This window comes from Kogia breviceps, chromosome 16 (assembly GCF_026419965.1).
Source record: "Kogia breviceps isolate mKogBre1 chromosome 16, mKogBre1 haplotype 1, whole genome shotgun sequence".
Classification (NCBI taxonomy): Eukaryota; Metazoa; Chordata; class Mammalia; order Artiodactyla; family Physeteridae; genus Kogia; species Kogia breviceps.
Genome location: NC_081325.1, coordinates 67,908,822 through 67,930,744, shown reverse-complemented (window position 1 = coordinate 67,930,744; position 21,923 = coordinate 67,908,822). Strand labels below are relative to the sequence as shown.

The 21,923-nt window shown below is 42.8% G+C and overlaps 1 protein-coding gene across 24 annotated transcripts in view; it reads left to right on the top strand.

Moving 5' to 3' along the window:
• The window catches only part of DOCK9 (dedicator of cytokinesis 9), a 276,764-nt gene that overhangs the window by 232,293 nt on the left and 22,548 nt on the right, over window positions 1–21,923 (top strand). For 13 of the 24 annotated variants that reach the window (XM_067016588.1, XM_059041951.2, XM_067016602.1 and 10 more), the window contains exons 39-46: window positions 2,008–2,123; window positions 7,979–8,116; window positions 8,234–8,416; window positions 10,012–10,125; window positions 10,245–10,460; window positions 11,941–11,998; window positions 12,880–12,957; window positions 14,197–14,303. In XM_067016588.1, the coding sequence (XP_066872689.1) occupies window positions 2,008–2,123; window positions 7,979–8,116; window positions 8,234–8,416; window positions 10,012–10,125; window positions 10,245–10,460; window positions 11,941–11,998; window positions 12,880–12,957; window positions 14,197–14,303 (1,010 nt within the window). The remainder of the gene's footprint in view (window positions 1–2,007; window positions 2,124–7,978; window positions 8,117–8,233; window positions 8,417–10,011; window positions 10,126–10,244; window positions 10,461–11,940; window positions 11,999–12,879; window positions 12,958–14,196; window positions 14,304–21,923) is intronic. The other 11 variants (XM_059041955.2, XM_059041954.2, XM_059041952.2 and 8 more) reach the window with 1 other exon arrangement.

Below are 21,923 nucleotides of genomic sequence, written 5' to 3'. Positions count from 1 at the left end.
GTTAATCACCAAAGCAAGTGCCTTGTTACAGTTTAACCCAGATTATAAAACTTCATTTGGGATAAATGGCAGCCCTCAGTATAAGGTCCTTTTGACCTATGTGATAATTTTGGTTGGTCTGATAAAAGGCGGTGGTTTTTTTGTTTGTTTTGTTTTTGGTTTCTTTTTCTTTCTTTCTTTTTTTTTTTTTTTGGTCCTCTCTTGCCCTGGTTTGTGATCACTGTAACAATAATCATTAATTTGTTTTCCTCTTTTGTTGGCTATCTCACCAAACAAATCTTACCAAATGAGGAAATGCCTTGGCTTACAAAGGCAGTTCAGTGAATATTAGTACCAAAACATGTCTGTCTTTCTTTCTGCTAGATTTCTTACCAAAAGAAAAAAAAGGCAAACCAGGAATATAAAGAAACAGAACTAGCACGGTGCCAAATGTGTTCCATAGCCTTACTAGGGACACGATGACTCTGTCACACTGAAAATAATGCAGGCCACTCAAAACCACCGTTTTAAAAGCAAAGCAAAGTTGGATGAAAGCACATAAAAGTTTTTTTTTTTTAATCATACTTTAAAAAGCAACTCGGTAGCTTTAGAAAAGCTTTTTGTAGTCTTCAAAAATCATTCTCTATCTCTGACATTTATTAAAGTCAGAATAACATCATGCTAGTTACTTTATTTTATCTTAATAATAGAGATTATGGTACAGTGACCTGGATAAGGAATCGGGAGTGTAGTTTCTGGTTTTGGCCTCAAGAAAATTCTCTAGGCTTTCTGTACTTCATTTTCCTGATCTATGTACAAAATGTCCTCCTCTCTGGAGTATTAAGAAAATTATCTACATAGTAAGTGTTGATTTGTTTTGCTCCTTGGAGAAAGACATTACCTGACGTTTTATTATATTGCCATCTTTCTTTGTAATCTAGATCAATACTGAAACACCTTTGCATCCCTTATATATATTTCTGCTAATGCATACCATTTCATAATTTAATCTCAAATTGTATGTCAAGCCACATTTATATCAATACTAAATTGATTTTACAGCCACATACAGAAGATATCAGTTTGTATTTAAATTATGATTCTCAAGTCCTCTCCTTTTCTTAAACATTTCTTTCAGTCATAGTGGCTTTTGTGCTTTTTTATTAAAGCAAGTAGAATACTGTTAGCAGTGCAGTCAACTCTTGGTTATCATTCATGATTCCAACTGATGAAACAGATCCTTACTTTATTGACTTGAGACTTACATAGCGTTCACTGTGTGCCAGGCACTATTCCAAGAGCTTCACAGCAATTAATGAATTTAATGCTCACCATAACCCTTTGAGGTAGATACTGTTATTATCCCCATTCTACAGATGAGGAAACTGAGGTATAAAGAGGTCAAGTAACTTGCCCAGGGTCACACAGCTAGTAAGGGGACGAGCTTGATTCACTGACCAGCAGTCTGCCCCTCAGCTAATTTTCTTTCCCTGTGCTGTGCTGCAGCCTCGGTCTGTGTGGGAAGCTTCAGAACTCTCAGCCTCCTTCGCTACCCCACTATCTTAACAGCTCAGTCAAGTGGCTCAATTGAGTGACTCCGGTCCATGTACCAGTCCTAGCTCCCCTGTTTACCAATTGTGTGACTTAAGACAAGTTGTTTAGCCTTTCTGGGCCTCCATTTCCTTATCTGCAAAAAGGGTTTAATAATGTACACACTTCATAGGGCTATTGAGGGATTAAATAAGGTGATACATGTAAAGTTCATAGAATTATGGCTGGCACATAGCAAGTGCACAATAAATGTTTGCTGCTATTACTTCCCTCCCAGAGCTGAAAAAGTCAAAATTGAATGGAAACATTTTTAGTACCTCCTTTTACACACACCGCCGCCAAAAAAAAAAGGCACACGGGGAGATAAGGCCCTGAAGGAAGCCTTCTGGAAATAATCAAAAGTTGACTGTGACTATACCGTCCGCCAGCCTTTCTTCTTCAGACGCCGGCAGTAACCTTGTATTATGATTCATGCAGGCTATGGCCACTCGGACGCAGATGTTCTCCACCAGTCGTTACTTGAAGCCAATATTGCTACTGAGGTGTGCCTGACAGCTCTGGACACCCTCTCTCTATTTACACTGGCATTTAAGGTTTGTATTGAACAGCTGTTCGTGGTCAGAGCCTTACCTTTTAAATTCATTCTGCTTATTTGACTGAATCAGCAAGAACTTCTTACGTTGTATTTTTACTGCAGCAACTGCTTTTGCCCCTGTAAGGAAACCATTAATCCTTAAACTTCCTTAATGAAACCGTTGCACTGTTAATGACCTGAATTCCCTGAAATAGAATACAGCTTAACTGGTCCGGGTATGCCACCTGCTTGCAAAAGGTGGACACAGTCTCAGGAGGTGGTTAACGCTTGGCCAGATGAAAGCGTTTACCGGGGAAGGTGGCTTTGCTGAGCCCTTGAGAATGATAAATACAGGAGCCTAATTGGGCATTTCTGCCTCTACTGTCTTTAAACATATCCACATGTGGTAGCAATTAAAATTAGATGTTTATACGTAGAGGAGCAATACCTAAAAACATTCACCTTTTCAATTTTTTTTGGATCTGTTACTAAATTAAATGATAGAAACATTTCAAGTATAGAGAATAAAAAGTGATCTTGATCTTATTTTTAGGTTTTAGCAAGTAACATTTAAGTAGGTAAAGGTGGTCTCTTCAGCCACCTCCTTGTTTTTAGGAACCTAACCCTTCCCATTCTCACTCAATAACTACTTCCATTTCCAGAGAAGCTGAATTAGTGTTAATATGCTCTGAATATGGAATCAGTATGTTTACTTGCAAGGGTATTTGGGAAACATACCCAAAGTCAATCTGTGCTTTACTCATCTCCTCTTCTCATGAAGCACATTTCTTTATTAGAGTAAAAATAGCTACCTGATATCATGTTGCTTTGCTATAATTTACCTTTGTTCTTAGCAGCCATGCTACTCATGTCCTCAGGAAATGTCATAACTAGGAACCCAGTCGAGAGCTGAGGGCATACAGATTCTTAGGATGAGTATGGGGACAGCAGTGTATTTTTACGTGGAGCCTTACTCTAGTAGCCTTCAGTCATGGTCCCCAGGCTGGCAGCAGATGCAGGCCCCGAAGCTTGTTAGAAATGCAGGTTCTCGGGCCCTGGCTGACTGAATCAAACTCTGGGAGTGATATGTGCACAGACAGTATGGCCTGAGAACCACTGCTCTGCTAGAACCATGTTTTGAACCTCTTTCTGTTTTCTTTTGGAGATTTTTAAGTAAATAGGCAGTGAAATTTGTAATGTGAGCATTTGCCCTGGATGACTATATCAGTGCTAACTGTGCACCCGTAAGTTCAAAACAGTAGTTGGGACACTTTCTTCCACTCTCTGCCTGGGCCTCAGCATACAAATGAGCAGGAAACCCCGGGGCTGCACAGCAGGTGTGGTCTGGCACCACGGGCAGGCAAGGGCACACGTGGCACAGGTGTGGTCTGGCAAAACTGGGAGAATAGTGGCAGTTTCCTTACTGCACAGCCTGCAGTTCATACTCCACCTCCTTTAAATCGCTTGCTTCCTGTTAAAGAAGAGTAGTTGTCAAGGTTCCCGGACCTCCAGTGTCTGGCCACCAAATAGGTTCTGACTCGAGAGAAACAACATCTGATGGTCTCTGATTGAAGGCTGATTGTAAATTTGTTGGGTGAATGTCTTTGGGAAAATCACTTCATGTCTCCAGACCTAAGATTTCTCATTTGTAAGATTGAAAAAATAGGATCTGCCTCCCAGGGCTGTTGTAGCTGAAAGTGAGATGATCCTTCGAATGGGCGAGCCCTCCGCTGCTACAGACCAGGCTCCAGGACACTTGGGAGCAGCCATGTGTACAGAAAAACCATGGGCTTCAATCCCCAGCTCCACCGTTGTTAAGCTTTGGGTGGGTCTGCTTGACAGCTCTAAGCCCTGATTTCCTTACTTAGAACATGGCAATTATTCCTACTGTATAATGAATTGATATGAAGTATCCAAAAACATCTATCCTGTGTCTGGCACACAGTAGGAGCTCAAATGTTGACTGTAGTTTAGCAATAAGTGCTTTCCCTAGGCTCACGCCTTCCTGATCCTATGGTAAAGGGTCTGATTCCTGAGACGCACAAGGAAGATTGTGTTTTAGAGCTGAGGTGATCTCTATCAGAGTCTATATGCCTCTGTGCAAAAATCTTTGATGTTTAAAGCTCAGCCCATACACACACACACACACACACAGACCCATTAAAAAATGGGAAGATGGGGCTTCCCTGGTGGCGCAGTGGTTGAGAGTCCGCCTGCCGATGCAGGGGACGCGGGTTCGTGCCCCGGTCCGGGAGGATCCCACATGCCGCGGAGCGGCTGGGCCCGTGAGCCGTGGCCGCTGAGCCTGCGCGTCCGGAGCCTGTGCTCCACAACGGGAGAGGCCACAGCAGTGAGAGGCCCGCGTACCGCAAAAAAAAAAAAAAAAAAAAAAAAAAAAAAGGGAAGATGGGCAAATGTTATGGCATTAAAGGATGTCATGCCAAGCTGTAGGCTTACCTGGCCTAGGTTCACAGATCCAAGAGGCCCACTGGCATGGCAGCACTGGGATCTTCCTTTGCAGATATTTACTCAGCTGAGTTATCAATTGGAGCATATCAGAAAAATTAAACTATTACATTGAGTTAGCTGACATAATTGTTTGCAGAAAAATCTTCCACAAATGTTGCCTCATCGTTAGTGAGCCTCTTAATTGACCACATCTAATAAGTTGCCAAAGGCAATCAAGAAATCATGTTCTTAATGAGAAGAAATGTTTGAAAAGATTTAAGCCCTGAACCCCAATTTATTATTATATTAGCTTCCTGCCATTTATTGAGTGCCTTCTGTGTCTTCAGCGTCAGTCCCCACAACAGCCTGGCCCAGTAGATATTCTTATCCCCCATTTTACAGATGAGGAGATTGAGGTGGAGACAGGTTAGGAAATTAGCCCAAGATCACTACACTATTGGTCTGTCAAAGCCCTTTTTCTCTACTAAGTAAGTCGCGCGCGCGTGTGTGTGTGTGTGTGTGTGTGTGTGTGTGTGTGTAGGTGGAAGGAGCTAAGCTGGGTGAATATCAAGGTAGTTGAATGATCTCTCACACAGAAAAAAGAAAATTACCAAGCACTTACCAGATGCTGGTACTGTGTGGGCACTTTCACATATATTATTTAATACACGAAAGGTGTGTTTTGTAAATCAAGGTGATTACGTGCAGAAAAACATGGTTCTTCTCTGGCTATTTTAAAATGTCTATGAATACAGTCCTAAACCAAATCTGACCTTTAAATAGTTGATAATATTTTTAATGTACTTACAAATTTAATCTGAAAATGTATTTTAAGTATTTCTCTGTATTGCCTCCTCTTGATTTGAGGTGCATGGTGGGAACCAGCAGGTACACGATGAGGATTGCTGTGAATGACCCGGGTAGGGAGCACGCGGATGACGGGGGTCGGCTAGGGAACCTGGGGTCCAGTTTACACAACCATGAGCCTAGGGCTTAGGTCATCTTGGTGATTGGTGAGCCTCTGCAACAGAGAGGGTGCTACTCTAAGCTAGATTTTTAAAGTTATTCTATAAATCAGTGTCTAAATAAAAATCAAGCCGTATCCCTAGGAAGCATGTAGCTGTCTTAAATAACATGGTTCCACATATCTCATTTTGGCACCCGAGGTTTAAGTTCGTTTTTCTCCTGTTCCTGGCTCTTTGGAAATTACTGATAATGTGTGTTCATTCTCGGAAAGCCCCATTTCCCTTAGGAGGCTGGTAGCGACAGTCAAACTTGAATCCATATCAGACAATTCCTGAGAATTATTTATAACCTATTCTCCACCTTATTGCTAGAAATAAGTCATGCCTTTCACATTATTCTAACGTCTCATTTAATTTCATTTTAATCAATGAAATTCTCCCATCCTCAGTAAAAGTCTATAGGGAGACAGAGGTAGAAATGAGATACTCCATTGTTATCCATGGTTATTAATGAGTGGAAAAGTGAAGGTGATTTTTGTTTTGCTTTTTTCCCTGCTCCGAGCCTTTCTGAATGTTCAACGTTTTTAATGAGAGAGAGAGAGAAGAAAATTGATTGGAAAATAAGGGAGGCAGCTGGTAAACGGGTGTGTTCAGGACGAACGGTCCCTTATCCCTTTAAATGAGGGGTTGTTTATATATTTGTGTGCATTTTTACTCCATTCCTCAAGCAAGTTTTGTGATCAGAACGCAAAGAAGACTAAGTCTTAAAAATGGGAAGCAAAAAACCTTGACCAGAGAAAGTGAATGGAAGGAAAATTTAAATCCAGTGGTAACAACTTGGAGACAGGCCAATTCAGACAGCAAGGCCAGAGGTCATAGCGATTTTTGTATGAACCATCTCTCCTGGATATCTCCAGCAAAGAGTGCTGAGAAAATAAAAGCTCATATCCAGATTCATGCAAACCTTACTCCAGCCATAATTAGGAAGGACTGTGACTCCTGGGAAAAGAACTGCTTAGAAACAGTAAACAGTAAGCAATTCCCCAAACACTGGAAACCACCTCTTTTTTTTTCCGTTGGTAAACAGCTGCTCATGGTTGAGAATTACATCATATTCAGTTAATTGAGTCACGTTTTCTGCTCATTAAATTGCTTCTCTTTCACATGATGGAATTCAATACTGTACTTCAGTATTTCATGATATAAAGGTCACTGTGGATTCCAGGTGCCCTACCAGCTGTAAATACACCCGTGAATTACTGCACCTAAAAAAACAAAACTTATTCCTTGCGTAAAACTTTTTCTCCAACAATAAGATGAGGTAAATCTTGAAACTATTACTCCAGCCGTAATTTGCTCTTCAACCGAACTATTTGGACATAAGTTATCTCTGTTCCTTTGGCTAAACTGTAAGGTTGGTTTGAGGTACTGACCTCTGGACATTTTTTTTTCAATGACAGTCATTTTTGCCTACTTGTGCAAAATGCACACATTCTCCCAAACAGACCTTTGTCCTGACAGGCCTGTCTGTATTTGAAGATGCAGCTCTCTGGTGTCACGCACACGTGGCTGCATGCTGGCCTCTAGTTGGGCGACACCTCTGTCCACTGTGCATGTGCAGCCATCATTGGGAGTTTTAGCCAACCAGGCTTTCACGGTGTTAAATCAGTGTGAATTTGCTGCTGGTGGGAGGAAACCTTGAAGAACGAGGAGAAGTAATTAATGGTGGCCCTCTTGCCACTTAACTGAGCTAGATCAGAGGGGGCGTCAGACGATCCCTATACTTGACCTCAAGTCTTCCCAGTAGCTATGCAAGCTTAGTTTTAGGGTCGCTGTTTCACAGATGAGAATGGCCAGGCTCGGTTTACCTGTGCAAATCCATGCACATGAGAAATGGTGCCTGACCGAAGCCTGTGCGTTTTCCCCCTTACCAGACTGCCTGGTGATTCATGGATTCACAGAGTGCCTTAGAGCCTGTGGCCGGGGAGAAAACCCAGCCCTCACTGGTAGAGGACCTGTTCCATACACCTCACTTGAGTTATTTTTTCCAGCCCGTTAATTAGCTGTTACCTGTAATGGCACTTCTCTGTTGGAATTAAGGTGTCGCAAACATTACTCTGTATTAGTTGCTGGTGATCGTAAAAATAAGTAAATAAATAGAAGCCCAGTCAATACTGAGGCACAGTGGTCCTTTCAACTGTAGTACAGTTTGCTGGGAAGTTTTAAATTAGGCTCTCCCTTAGTAGAAAAAGTAAATTCTCCAAAGCATAAATTTATTGATAAGTTTGTTTGTACTACAAGAGACTTCTGTGCTTTCCTAGAGGATTCATGGGAAGTTTGTTTAAATTATAAGTTGTCTTAGTACCTGAAAAAATGTAACCTTTGAGGCTGAAAGTTACATGAAACCGATTAACAGTGTCTGGTGTGTCTCACTGACCAAGCTGTCCTTGTGTGTTTTAAGAACCAGCTCCTGGCTGACCATGGACATAATCCCCTCATGAAAAAGGTTTTTGACGTCTACCTGTGTTTTCTTCAAAAACATCAGTCTGAAACGGCTTTAAAAAATGTCTTCACTGCCTTCAGGTCATTAATCTATAAGGTACGTTGTTTCACCAGGGAAGGTCATTCTTGATTCTCACCCATTCTCCTGTGTCTACCTGGAGCTGAACAGAGCACTAAACTCTCTGGGTTCATTTGCTTCCTCATGTCCATGTAGTTTCCCTCAACGTTCTATGAGCGGAGAGCGGACATGTGCGCAGCCCTGTGCTATGAGATCCTGAAATGCTGCAACTCCAAGCTGAGCTCCATCAGGACTGAGGCCTCCCAGCTGCTGTACTTCTTGATGAGGAACAACTTCGACTATACTGGCAAGAAGTCCTTTGTCCGGACGCATCTGCAGGTGCGTGTGCCTTAGCTTTCCAGGTCAAGTGTGCTGTGAGGAATTACGTTTTAGCAGGAAAATTTTGAGTGTCATATCTACCAAGTTACCTAGGTGTAAGTATGGAACTATCTGGCCTCTAGACGGAAAATTCAAAAGTCACATTTACTGATTTTATTTATTTCATCTTCCACTTTGTAAGATTTGGGCCCAGGATGTGTTTCTATTGGTAAATTGACATTTAAATGTCGAATCAATGTTTGACTGACCGAAATTCTACTCAGTAAAGATTTATAGAACCCATGAGAGGATACCTCATAGTAAACATCTTAGGTAAGACACAGAAAGCCCAAAGTGGCTCTTTTCTGTCTTCCTTCTGTTGACACACCTGCCATCCCTCCAGAGTTAGTGTCTCAAATTCTCTGCTCTGTGAACCAGGCCAGATACCGAAGATTCTTATATATTTTTGTAGACTTTCTTTTTCTACAAACACATATTAGGAGCACCTTCTCTGTCTCTGTACTTACTCTTTTTTAAAAAAGCAAATGTTTATTGCTTGCAAACTGTGTGCTGGGATTCATGGATACAACCATGAACAAAACAGGACCTCTCCTGGCCCTCACAGAGTGTCGTCTACTGGAGGACAGACAGACACTAAGGCCCTTGTGCTGTGTGCCCGGTCCCCTAACAGAGGAACTCGAGTGCCCCAGGGAGGGGACCAGGGGGCTTCCCATGGGATGTGAAGCGTGAAGAGGGGTTCGGGGGTGAGCATGTTCCCGGCCACGCATGCACCATGGGAAAGGGAGCATCCAGGGAATCAGAGAAGGTCCTTACAGTGGAGGTGAGAGTATGGGTGAGGACAAGTTGAGATGGCAACATTGCACATTGGAGGGATCTCCTGGACTCCAGGCTGAGAATGGATCAGGGAGTCAAGGCCTTAGATCGGGAGACCGTAGGGGAAACCATGGTTAAATTTAGGCCAGAGAGGATGGTGTTCCTGGGTCAGGCGTGGTGAGGTTAGAAGGGAGAGGAGATTGAGTTAACAGTACTTAGTGACTGATTATACCTGGGTGTGGTGAAGGTAAAGGATGAGAAGGGGGATGGGGGAGGGGGATGGTCCACGGTTTAGCTGAGTAACTGGGTAAAGGTGGTGCTATTTATAGACCCCCCTAAAAAGACAGATTCCCCCACTGCATAGTTAATATGTACATGTTTTAATAATAAATGCAAAGGACAGTCCACTTACTGAATATTTAGTACATGCAAATTCAATCCAGAAACCAAAAAGGTAAATAATAAGGTCTTCCTTTTTATTAGAGAAAGTGATAGGTAAGTAACCATCCAAGTGATATGGGCTTATCTGATTCTCATTCCTCTACACTCTCCTGATTAGCATTTTGATGTGCAACCGAGATGGAAGGGTAGCAAAATCACTTCCTGGAATAATTCTTGGAAGGGGGAAGATGACTCAGACATTGTTTCCCACACTGGAGCGGATCCTTGCTCGCAGCTTCCCGGTTGCCCCATCCCCGTGCACATCCTAACCAAAGCCAGGAGCTGAGCCTGGGGCGTCACTTGAAGGTGAATTTATTTGCTCACGTTTGTGTGTCCCTAAGGTCATTATTTCCGTCAGCCAACTGATAGCAGACGTTGTTGGCATTGGGGGAACCAGATTCCAACAGTCCTTGTCTATCATCAACAACTGTGCCAACAGTGACAGGCTCATCAAGGTGCGTGGCCCGGTCTCGTTTTATGTTTTACCCTCAAAACTCCGCTTCATCATCTGATATGTATGCAGACGGACAGAATGCAGCTTAAAGCCCCGTGTCCCCCTCCACCCTTGTTTCAGCACACCACCTTCTCCTCGGACGTGAAGGACCTGACCAAAAGGATCCGCACGGTTCTGATGGCCACGGCCCAGATGAAGGAGCACGAGAATGACCCCGAGATGCTGGTGGACCTCCAGTACAGCCTGGCCAAGTCCTACGCCAGCACCCCCGAGCTCCGGAAGACATGGCTGGACAGCATGGCCCGGATCCATGTCAAAAACGGGGACCTGTCCGAGGTAGCCCCCCAGGCCTGTCCGTCCGGGCTTTTGAGAAAACAAATTGGGCCCCGTTCACTGAAGGAAGCCAATTATGAGAAAAATTTCCCAGTAATTCAAAGAAGCCAGTTAAAAATATGTGATACTGTAAGCAGTGTTGGGCTCGGGGTTCCTTCAAGGTCATCTAAGCATTTTAACAATTTACAGCACGGTCAGGGGATGTCTCCATCACAAAAGAGCATTGTTTGAAGGCTCTTAGAAAACATCCGTGCTCACACAGGTGCCTGCTAGTTAGGTGCACTCAGTTTCTGCATCAAAACTCCTCTCTAGATCTAAAGTTCAGCTATTTTATGATAAAATTAGATTCTCCTGTATCGAAGTCATGACAGGGCATGGCTTTTTCCTGTGTGAGGTAGTCAGCTTCTGTCTGTAGTCGTGGCAGATGCCAGAGCTCCCTCATGAGCAGAGCTGCACAGTTCAATAAGCGACAGCATGGAGGGGGCAGAGGGGGAGTGTGGGCTCCAAGGCAGACTGGATCCTGGATCCAACATCAACTACCTCGGTGACGTTGAGCCAGTTCCTAACCCCTCTGTGTCTCTATGACATCATCTGTAAAATGGGGGAAATTAAGGAAAACAGTAGGCTCTAAGGCGGGTTGTATTCATGTTCCCATGAAAACTCTGCGCAGAGTTCACGCGTGAGGCATTTACGTATGATTAACAGTACTACCAAAGAAGCGTGCTTTTACTTTTAAACCTCTCTCACTGCTTAAATTAGTAAAATTGTGTTCGATATCTGAAAATTTTGTGTAACTGTTTTTACCTATTGATTATTCAAAGAGTCCATTCCATTTGACCATAAGTTTAATCTAAAATATACATTAACCATAATAAAAATGAATTACATACTGTTAGTAGTAGTAGTATTTTTATCATTCTGACAAGAACCAGGGCTCAGACCTTGGAACCTATGGTAGGTTCATTTCCAACAGCTATCTTTGATGTTTTGTAAAACCATGGCAACTTGGTGAAAAGAATTTATTTTTATTTTTTCTTTTGTCTTAAGGTGTTTATAATGTTATCCATTTGACAGAAAATAATATTTTCATTTAGAATTTTTGGAAAAAGTTATAACTTCATCTCTGAATCTAAGAATGCACATGCCTTTTCTTCAAATGATCCTCTTTTCCCTTTAAGAGAAATAATGCTGAAATTTTATAGTAAGAAAAAATTCTTTTTAAAAATCTTTTACATTTAAATTTAATAATTTTAAACAGAAATAGGTCTTAGCAAATTTACTGCCATTTGTCTCAATTCAAAGTTTAAAATTTTCAGTTTATTTGAATTGTTCTACTTTTTTCGAAAGGTAAGATGTCAGCCATTAGAAACACTAGTTGATGCCTTGAGATCAAATATAAGTACATATAGTCATTAGATTTCTGTTTGTGAGCATTGTGCCATGCTTTATAATTGGTGATTCTGAAACGTGTCTTTTGTTATAGGCAGCAATGTGCTATGTCCATGTCACAGCCCTGGTGGCAGAATATCTCACACGGAAAGGTAAGAAACGATTCCTGGGTTTTGTGAAATAAATATAAAATTGCACAAAGCAGCAAAGACAAGTGAGAGCCATTAAGAAAGATTTGGATGTGGGGGATTTCTGTGTGTATGTGTATGTGTACACTATATTCATTGTTTTATTCACTGGCGTGACATTTGCTTGATGCGGTAGGCACCGCAGAAATGCAAAACAAAAGTAGGTGGCATTTTGTCATATAACCTCTTATTAATAACTCCATATTGCAAAAACTAATTAATGAGCTTGGCATCTGGGAGTCCCTGACCAGCCAGTCTCCAGCTGGAAAGATTTTATTTTCCCTTAAGATAGTTCCCACCGGAACTGTTTATCAATCAAAAGGCAGCTGTAACAGGAGGCGATCAGACAGTATTTTCTGGAGCACAGCCCGGTCGGCTTTGCTGTGTGTGAAGGCAGCTTGCAGGCTGGAAACCTTGCTGTCCCGTGGAAGTAGCTGGCAGGAGTGAGTGCCGCCCACCTGTGTGCTAAGTGCTTGTTCCCATGTTAGCAGGCCGCAAGTTCTGTCACGGCTCCTCTGGTTAAACACCAGCTGCTCATTTCCACTTCCAATTTGAGAACACGGGGCTCTTAGAAAGGCCAGTTGTGTTCATGTGTGTACTGGAGCACGGCTGCACCAGATCTGGCTAACTCCTTCACAAGGTGAGGACACCACAGATGGCCGGTCAGGGAATTTCTATCTTTCTGGTACAGCTGGCTCTTTGGAATGGAATTTAAGGGCATGTAGGCTTGTCATACGTCAGAGCTGGAAGGAGAAAGAAACCAGGGAGGGGCTCCGTATTCTCTTACTGCCAGCACGATTTCCTGTTGAGACCTTCTGTCGGGTAATACATCTCCTCACGTTTAGAAGCAGACCTAACCCTCCAGCTGGAGCCGTCCTTCCTCCCCTCCAGCCACAGCATCTGCCAGAAGAGGCGCCGGGGAGGTGAGCTGAGAGCGGGCCGGCCGCCCCATCCTTGTGACCCTCAGACGTGTGGGGTTCCTCTTTCACCTCTGCTGGGCTGGACTTGGCTCTCCTTCCCTCCCTTCTTTTCCTGGCCTCTCTGGTTTGATGGCAGGCAAGGAGAAGAAAGCACTTTGGCCACCATTGTCGTTGTTCCACCAGGGCTGAGTTGTATTTTTAAATCTACTCTGTAGCCAAAAACATGAATGGTTGGATTTTATAATTTTGCTTTTTGTACACTCATGTATCCTCAAGCTCCCAGGTTAGTGCTTTGCATAGGGGAATCTTTGTCTCCATGAAACAAAAGCAAGGCAAAAGCTGGACATTGGCAGAGATGCTAAACAACCCATGAAGAGGCTGGAAACCTTGACCATGTGCAGCAGAAACATCTCTGACTTTAGGGTCCACTCTTTCAGGACTTGATTTCAAACTACTCTGTGTTCCTTTTTTTCCTGAAACATGGGAGGTCTCAGTTCAGGTTTTGACTTCGTTTTACTGTAAACAGCAATCTCAGTAGAGGAGGAAGACATTTCAAGTCCTTTTTCACTTGATCGTTTTTGCCCAGCTGACATTGTCCAAGTGACATGAAACTTTCCCCAGTGACTCCATGGGAGGAAAGGCCTCTCCTTACCCCTCAGGCTGCTGACGTGGAACCAGCCAAGGCAGCCCCTCAGCTCACAGCTGTGGCCATCGAGTCACATCTTGGTAGACTGCTTCCTGCAGGAGAAGGGCGAGTTCTAATCTGAGTTCTGGGTTATCCCAGCCAGAGTGGGTGAGATGACAGCTGGAAGGAAACAGAGTTGTTTTTGAGTCTGTATTTCTCTGATTGGCTTTGGCTTCTTTATTTTTCTTGGTATCTGAGCATGGGTCATTTTACCAAATCAAACTATTGTTGTTATTACTTTGCTATTAATTTTATTCAATACCTATTTCAGTTTATTTAAGGATTACATACATTTTAATAAAGGTGGGTGAAAAATAAAAAGGGATGAGAAAAATTTAAAAAATTGAGGGTGGTGAGGGTTAAATATGAGGAAGCGAATGAAGGAAAGCACACAGTGGCGCCCAGGCTCCCCGTGGGAATGCTGGCCTGAGACGCAAGAGATTTCAAGATCGGTCCTCATTCAACCCAGAAACAAACAGGGCAGGAAGAACCCTCGCGGTTCATGCACTTTCAGGTTGATAGCTCCAACTGTCTTTCCCCTGCTCTCTCAATTCTAGGCATGTTTAGACAAGGATGCGCAGCTTTCAGGGTGATTACCCCGAACATAGATGAGGAGGCCTCCATGATGGAAGACGTCGGCATGCAGGACGTCCACTTCAACGAGGTGAGCGCTGCAGCCCGCAAGGGCTCCAGTCACCCCAGTGTCTCGGGTGCTGCTGTTCACCAGCCCCTGCACCAAACTGGGATTTTCTGTCTGCAGCTGCTGTGTACACACTTCACTCTAAGATAATTCTCCAGAACACTGAAACTGAACAGTGAAAGTTTCTGCCATCCCCATTTCCAGGAGCTCCTCCTTTTCTCTGGAGAGAGTTTTGAGGCGCTAGTTAACAGTGAAGTGAGGCTGAGAGCTTGAACACTTGTGGTGAAAGGCCCAGTATTTTGAATCATAAAGTTTCTCATTCTTTGCAGCAGTTAATTTCTCTGGTTCCTGGGTTTTATTGCTGTTTTAATCTGACTTTTAGATGAGTGCCTCCAACACAAGATATCTCCCCCATGTCCCCAGACATGCAAGGCCATGAGAGGACAGACTGGGCTCAGGGGCAGAGCAGCCCCTGTCCAGGCCCCCAGTTCCCTGCCCCCACTTGAGTGCTGTCAGCCAGGGTCTGTGCACCATGAGCAGATAAGACCACCTTTGCCCACCCCCATAGAGACCAGAAAGTTTGACTTTAGATCATTGTAGCAATTTTTGCAAGTTTCTTGCCAAATCAGGATCACCCTGCAGTCACTTAAAATCTGAAACTAGAGAGTTCTGAAATACAGCTAGGCATTCGAACAAATGCCGATTTTCTGTGTGCCTTTCCTGAGTTTCCTCTTCTGTGAATATCTGCCAGAAGAGTTCATGTGTGCCTGCCTCCCCTCAGCTAGAGCAAAATGAAACAGTCAAGGGAATGCTTTTTAATCCTGTCCATCTTTTAAGGAAGGATAAAGTTTTCTGTTTCTTCATGTGGAGAGAAAGAACAGAGAAAGGAGTAAATGTCTTCTGCCTGTGTTATACTTGTGTTTATGATGTGGAAGTCCTGCCATTAATATCAGGACTTTTGATCATGTTCATGCTAGTAAGCGGGGCCAGTGAGCAAACATCCTTCGTGACACTGACCATCCATGAATCAGCAATTCTCTAAGTATGGTCCTGGGGTCCCCGAGACCCTTTCAGGAAGTATTTAAGGTCCTTACTTTTCAAATTGAATGTCTCTGTGAGGCTGGAGTTTCTTTGTCTACATCACCCAGAACAACATATTGAAGAGATTGAATGCAGAAGCAGACAGGAATCCAGACTTCTCCTACGAAGTCAGATATCAGAGTTGCAAAAAATGTAAAACAATGCCACTCTTCTCCTTAATATTTTTTTTGAAAATGTTATTTTTTCTTTAAAAGTTATTTTCATTAACATGTAATTGGTTTATTATCTTAGTTTAAAGTAATAAATCTTTTTACTTTATTTTCAGTTTTCATTCCTAATACTGTAAATATTGAGAGATAACACCCATATGTACAAAGGTTCTCAGCTATTTTTAAAGAATTCTCAATAATGTTTATGCTATATAAAGGGACCTTAAGCCTCAAAGGTTTAAGAACCACTGCCAAAAATTGTCTAGTCTCAAATGGCCCTCTAAATTAAAAATTAACTGTGAGAAAGAAGGATAATATATTGAGTGATTTCACATTTAAAAATTAAAATAATTTTAACCAAAATACATAAAGTTCTCTAAGTATTCTGAAGGGGAAAAAAAACAGTTGGTTATTACATGGTCTTAACAGTTCAGCAGTTTCTCCACCTTGAAATGCCTGGCCCAATGGTAATTTTTCATTTTTTACTCTGATGTGTGTGCCTGTCCCTTAGGCAACAAGGCCCGCACGCTCTTGGCTTTGAACTCCTTGCTTCAAGGAGCGTTTGCACTGGGTTTTTCCCTGAAAAGAGACTTGAAGTCATTGTTTCCTTGGAGAAACCACCCTTGTCCCCTGCTGCTCAGTCAGTCCTCCGGAGCACAGCACTTTGTTTAGATTCGATAAGGAAAACAGCAATGCCAAGAACAACTAAAGATTAGAAAGTAAACAGTTCTGGGTAACCTGTCCTCAGGAATGATAACATGAAGTTCAGTTTTGCTCATCAGATTAAGTAATAGGCTGGAGTAGTCTCTGCAGCCTAGGCAATGAGCCCTGTGAAATCAAGGGCAGACTTGATTGGGGAAATTTGTGGATGGCACCCACTCTGAGTAATAACTGAACGTGTGACAGGGATAACTTTATCAGTTATTTTCAGAATATGGATTTTCCACCCTGTCCTTGAAGTGTAAAGTTGGTAAATCTTTAACAAGGTCCACAGTACACGACAATCTATCCTGATAAGGATGTGGCACAGGGGGTTGGAAAGCCCTGAGCAAGCCCTGCACATGAAGAGTGAAACTAGCCAGCAGTGAAAAAAGAACGTGTTCCCAAAGTCACGAAAGCAGAAACTGCCACGTAGTTTTTGCTTTGGCTCTCAAGATGTTTCAAGAAAAAGGGAAAGTCGAATATCTCTGCCAGGGAAGGAGTTTTGGGGAAAGCTGATGGGAATAGGTGTAGGACAATGGTTTAATAAAAATCATTGCCCTTTTAATGTGCATTATTAGACATATTTAACTGTCTAAGATGCTCTCCTAACATGATTTTAGAGGCACTGCCTAAAAATGCACAGTTCTCCTAGGAGGAGACCTCAGATGAGTTTTTATTGGTAGCAATCCGTCTTCCTTGACTGATCTAAAGAGCGAACTCCCCTGCAGCTGCTTTTGATTAAAGAGAAACCTTCCATTCCTGTTTACATTTTGTTTCACAATTTGGAGCCTATGCAGATTGAAGAATTCTGAGTTTCCTGTGGTGTCAAAATTCCCTGCATCCCATGGTGTTTTGAGATCCCCCCTCATTATCCCACACAGGCAGGGTCCTAGGAGGAAATAGGGAGCATGCTCAGAAATTGAAGCAAGTCTAACAAAGGGACCATTTTGAAAAGTTTGGTCAGGGTTTAGGGAAACCAACAAGGAATATTGCAGAACCCTGGAGGTTAGCAACAGCTGGGTTGCCACTGTCAACCTGTGGGCTAAGGGAGTGGGGAGAGAGAAACTACACAGAGGGGCCACCTGCCCCGGCTCAGTCCTGGCATGGGGGCAGGGAGGGAGGCACCCCCTCCCCACACTCTCCTTCTGGCCACCAGTCTCCCGCTGGCCTTCCACTGGCTGAGCCCGGCAGGCAGGCCGGCAGTCCTGGTGCGTCGGCCCGCATGGCACAGAGCGAGGGAGGAATGGGGCCAAAAGGGACTCTAGTGGGGAAATGGAAAATACAGCCCGTCCTCATTATTTGCCCAGTTGCTAAAATTCCTTTATTACCCCAGAATCAGCATGCACTGAGGTGCTTTTACAGTCACTTGAGGACATGGCACAAAGCAGCAAAAAATGTGAGGCCACACGTTCCCACCTGAGGCTGAGCGGGCAACACTGCCTCCTTGTTTCAGCTCGTGCTGTAAACTGGGGTCCTTCTCCGTCCCCCAGCATGGCGCTGAAGTGCTGCCCAGTGTTGCTGAGCTCAGGAAGGTGGTGTGCCTTACAGAGAAAACACTTGTCGGATAAGCTCTGTTCAGACAGGAGTTACAGTGCTTTGGGTCGTGGGTTCAATATTAATGAATCAACAATATGTACTAAATGAGGTGTCTTTAAACAGAAACACACATAAAACAAGGTTATGTACTAATCAATTGCCAAAAATTTTGTAACCAGAGGCTCTCTGGAGCCTGATCCTGTATTTCCCCGAGAAGGGGGTGTTCCGTGTTCACAAATTCAGTGTCGGTGGTGACCATAGACTATAACCACAGCAAATAATGAGGATCGGCTGTATTTGGCACACTCAAGTGTTGTTTCACAGACCAGCAACGGTGAGCTTCACCAGGCAGGTCACTGACTCGTATTAGCCAAACTGCATCTATTCAGAAATAACAAACATAAAATGTTTATACCTACAGAACATCCCAAGAGAGAGTTATCAACAAAACACATCCTGTGGTTCCTCTGTCTACATCTCATCCAAGCCTGGCAATTTTCTGTAACCCTGTAGAGTGGTCATAGCATCTACTTTTCCTTGACCGAGAGTGCTCTTAGAACCATAAAAGTTATATAGCACATCTGCACTTTTATAATGCTTCTCGAAAACAACAGCAGTAGAGAACGTGGCCCATGGAACTTGTCTGACTGTTCTACCTTGTCTCATACCAGGACCTATTGCCCTGCTTCATGTTGCAAATATTTCCTAAGCTTCCTTATGCTGGAGAGACAAGGGTGAGCATGACGTGGCCCCTGCCCCAGCATACAACACTGCTTCTGATGCTTTCTTGCCATTGAGGAGAAACACCTAGAATCTGAATTGAAAGTTGTCTCAATTCTTTGTGGCTTAGAAATTTCCACATTTACATGTGTTGATTCGCTCCATAAACTAGCTGTGTGCCGTGTGCCAGCTCAGTGATATATGAGGCAGATGCCTGTCTTAGAAAGTTTCACCTAGTGTGCTAGTCCTCAAGCTTCAGTGTGCTTTAAATTACTTAGATTCCTGTTACAAATATAGATACCCATTCTAACCCACCCCCACCCATCCCCAGATTTAGCTGGGCGACTGTAGCGCCTGGGAATCTGTATTTTAACAAGCATCCCAGGTGATTATTCTGATACTAAGGATCTTCGACTGTATCTTTTTTTTTTTTTTTTTTTTTTTTTTTGCGGTACGCGGGCCTCTCACTGCTGTGGCCTCTCCCGTTGCGGAGCACAGGCTCCCGACGCGCAGGCGCAGCGGCCATGGCTCACGGACCCAGCCGCTCCGCGGCACGTGGGATCTTCCTGGACCGGGGCAAGAACCCGTGTCCCCTGCATCGGCAAGCGGACTCCCAACCACTGCGCCACCAGGGAAGCCCTCGACTGTATCTTGAGAAACGATAATATAGTGGAAATGTGAATGATGCCATGATGTACGCCATTGCCCGAGCCAGGTCACATGCTTACGGTTATTCCCAAATGGTAGATAAAAGAGACAGCTAGCTTCATAAGAAAGGTTAAATTAAATCAGTCAATCCTAAAATGGGGCAAATATTATTTAAGTGAAAAAATTTTAAATACCCTGCAAATACACAGGCTCATAATGCATTTTCAAGCACACACACGCGTGCATACACAGCATTAGTGAGCTATTTCCACAGACAGGTGCTCGGTGCCCTCAGTTGCATGGCTGTGGCACACCTAACAATGACTGGCTAATTACATGTTAAACAGCTTCCTGGATGGCTGACGAGCTTAGTGTACCAAGGTCTTTTTAAGTCTAGTCTAATATCATAAAATGTATACTTTCCAGGTACATAAAGCTCATTGAGGTGTTTTTTTTTCCCCGACCAGTAATTACTTATAGTTCTTTGAGTGTGTTGACAATTTAGAAAAAAAATAACTTGGCATTTAGATTTTAAACAAGGGGGAAAACTATCAGACTTTCTGTATGATTTCCTTTCAAGGTCACCACTCTCTGACCGCTGTCAGTATAAGTTCTGGTTTTCAAGGGATTGCTGAGAATTCAAAGTAAATTAATATGTGGAATTTCTGTTGAGAATATTATTCATATATACCCCGATGTTTAGTTACTATGATGTCTTAGTTTTTATGACTCTTTATAATTTTGTGTAGACATATGGTCTCTCACACTTAGCTTTCTATGATTGCTGGTTGTTTCTATTCAAATTGTTACTTGATGCACCAGCTGTAAACGTCTAGGTATGGAGTTGACATTAGCTTGAGTAATTTACCTTTACCAGATTAAGCTTTGATGCTCAGTATCCATACTCAACCTTTATGAGACAAGGACTTACCTTTTTAAAAAATAAAAGCCATTTTTAGTTTGTTATTGGGTAAAATCTCTAACTACTCTGCTTTTTATAGTATACATTACCATTTTCTACAATAAAAAGTGATATTCAGACTGATACACTATAGATCCTGAATGCCTCCTGAATCAAAAGAAAAGATAAAATAATGTCCAGTAGCATATATAGGATGATGATGTATTATTTCCTAATTCTTAATTATCATCAAATTGTGATACTTATTTCATAATTATTTACTAAGCTCTATTCACTCTATGAAACATTACTGTTTTCCAACCATTCTGGGAAGTGTCCCTGGTTGAAGTCTACTTTTTTATACCAAATATGGCAGATTTTTCCATAGTGAACTGAATTGTCCATAGTATTGATATGCCACGTGAATTCAGGTTTCATCGTTATTAAACTTCCCTTGTGTTTCTGGTTTGACAAATGAGTAAAAGTAGTATTCAAACCTTAGTCTCACAATTAGGAGCATTTGGCCCGGGAGATTACTCACAAACTCTATTTTATATATATTTAAGTGACTAAATCTAGAACAATTCAAAATATACCTGAAAGGCTGCTATACGCAGACGCCTTATGAGGATAGACAGAACATCATTTTAAAATCAAGTTAACATCTTCCTTATATAATACTTCCTTGTTGTGATAGTCGCTGTATGTCTGTGTGCATTTTCATTTCTCATAAAATTATCTATATTCAATTATTAATTTAGTTTTAGAAAACTTGAGTGTGACTATTTAATCTGTGTATTTAATCTTTCCACCTCCCCGACCTCATCTCTTTGCCCTGTTTGACTCAGATTTTATACTCTAGCCCTCAAACTACTTACAAATTTCTCCCACACCATATGCTGCCATTTCTCCCATGTCCCTGCCCAGGCAGTTCCCTCTCCCTCGAATGTCTCCCCCCTCTTCCTTGCTATTCCCACCTTTCACCTTCACCTCACTAACTCCTGATGATGTGTAAGACTCAGCCAGTCATCACTTTCTGCAACCTTCCTTGGCCCCCCACCCCCATCACCAGACAGGTGCTGCTCCTCTCTGCATCCCTGATGCCCTGCGCATTTATCAGAACACTCACCACCATCTTTTGTAATCTCTTAATGGATCTGCGTAGAGATCTGAGCTTTCTGAGCAGGAAGTGCTCTCTTCACTTGACTCTTGGCCTCCCCAGGACTCACTCAGAGACACACAGGCTACTGTTAAGTCAGTAAATGCCCACTGCTCTCAGTTCAGAGTGTCTACCCTTCTGACCTGCAGTTTGGCACGTATTTGAAATCACTGTGGTTTTCTCTGTCCTCGGTATCTTAACATGCACATCAAATCTCTTCCAGTCGGTGGTCATGAGTCTCTAGTTCATCAGTTCTAGCCGCTTCGAAAGACAACCTCTCTGTGTCTTTGAGGGCCTCCTCCTCAAAGCCAGTTTCACATTTACCACATATGCTAGGCATGGAGTTAAGAATCTTTAGGTCTCTCTGATCCCATCCACAATAAATAGGGTGACATCGTTGTGTATTTACATCTACAGTGTGAACCATACTATAGTTTGAACAAAACCCAGTAGTGAGAAAAGAAGGGGCCAAATGAGTAGTCTGTAAGTTAAACCTAAGAATAGCTTTAAGATGGGTAAATTTCCATGCCTTGACTATTTTGTTTTCAGAAGAATTCGTTGGTTGTACAGCATTCTCATCCCTGATGGGAAATTGGGTCTTCTCAGAATTCGTTCACCTCTGCTATAGTCCCACAGCATCACTGAGAATGACGATGCTCAATAAATACCCAGTGCAGTGTCTGTGATCTAAGATATGTAAGAATTTCAAGGCTTTGATAAAGGACTCG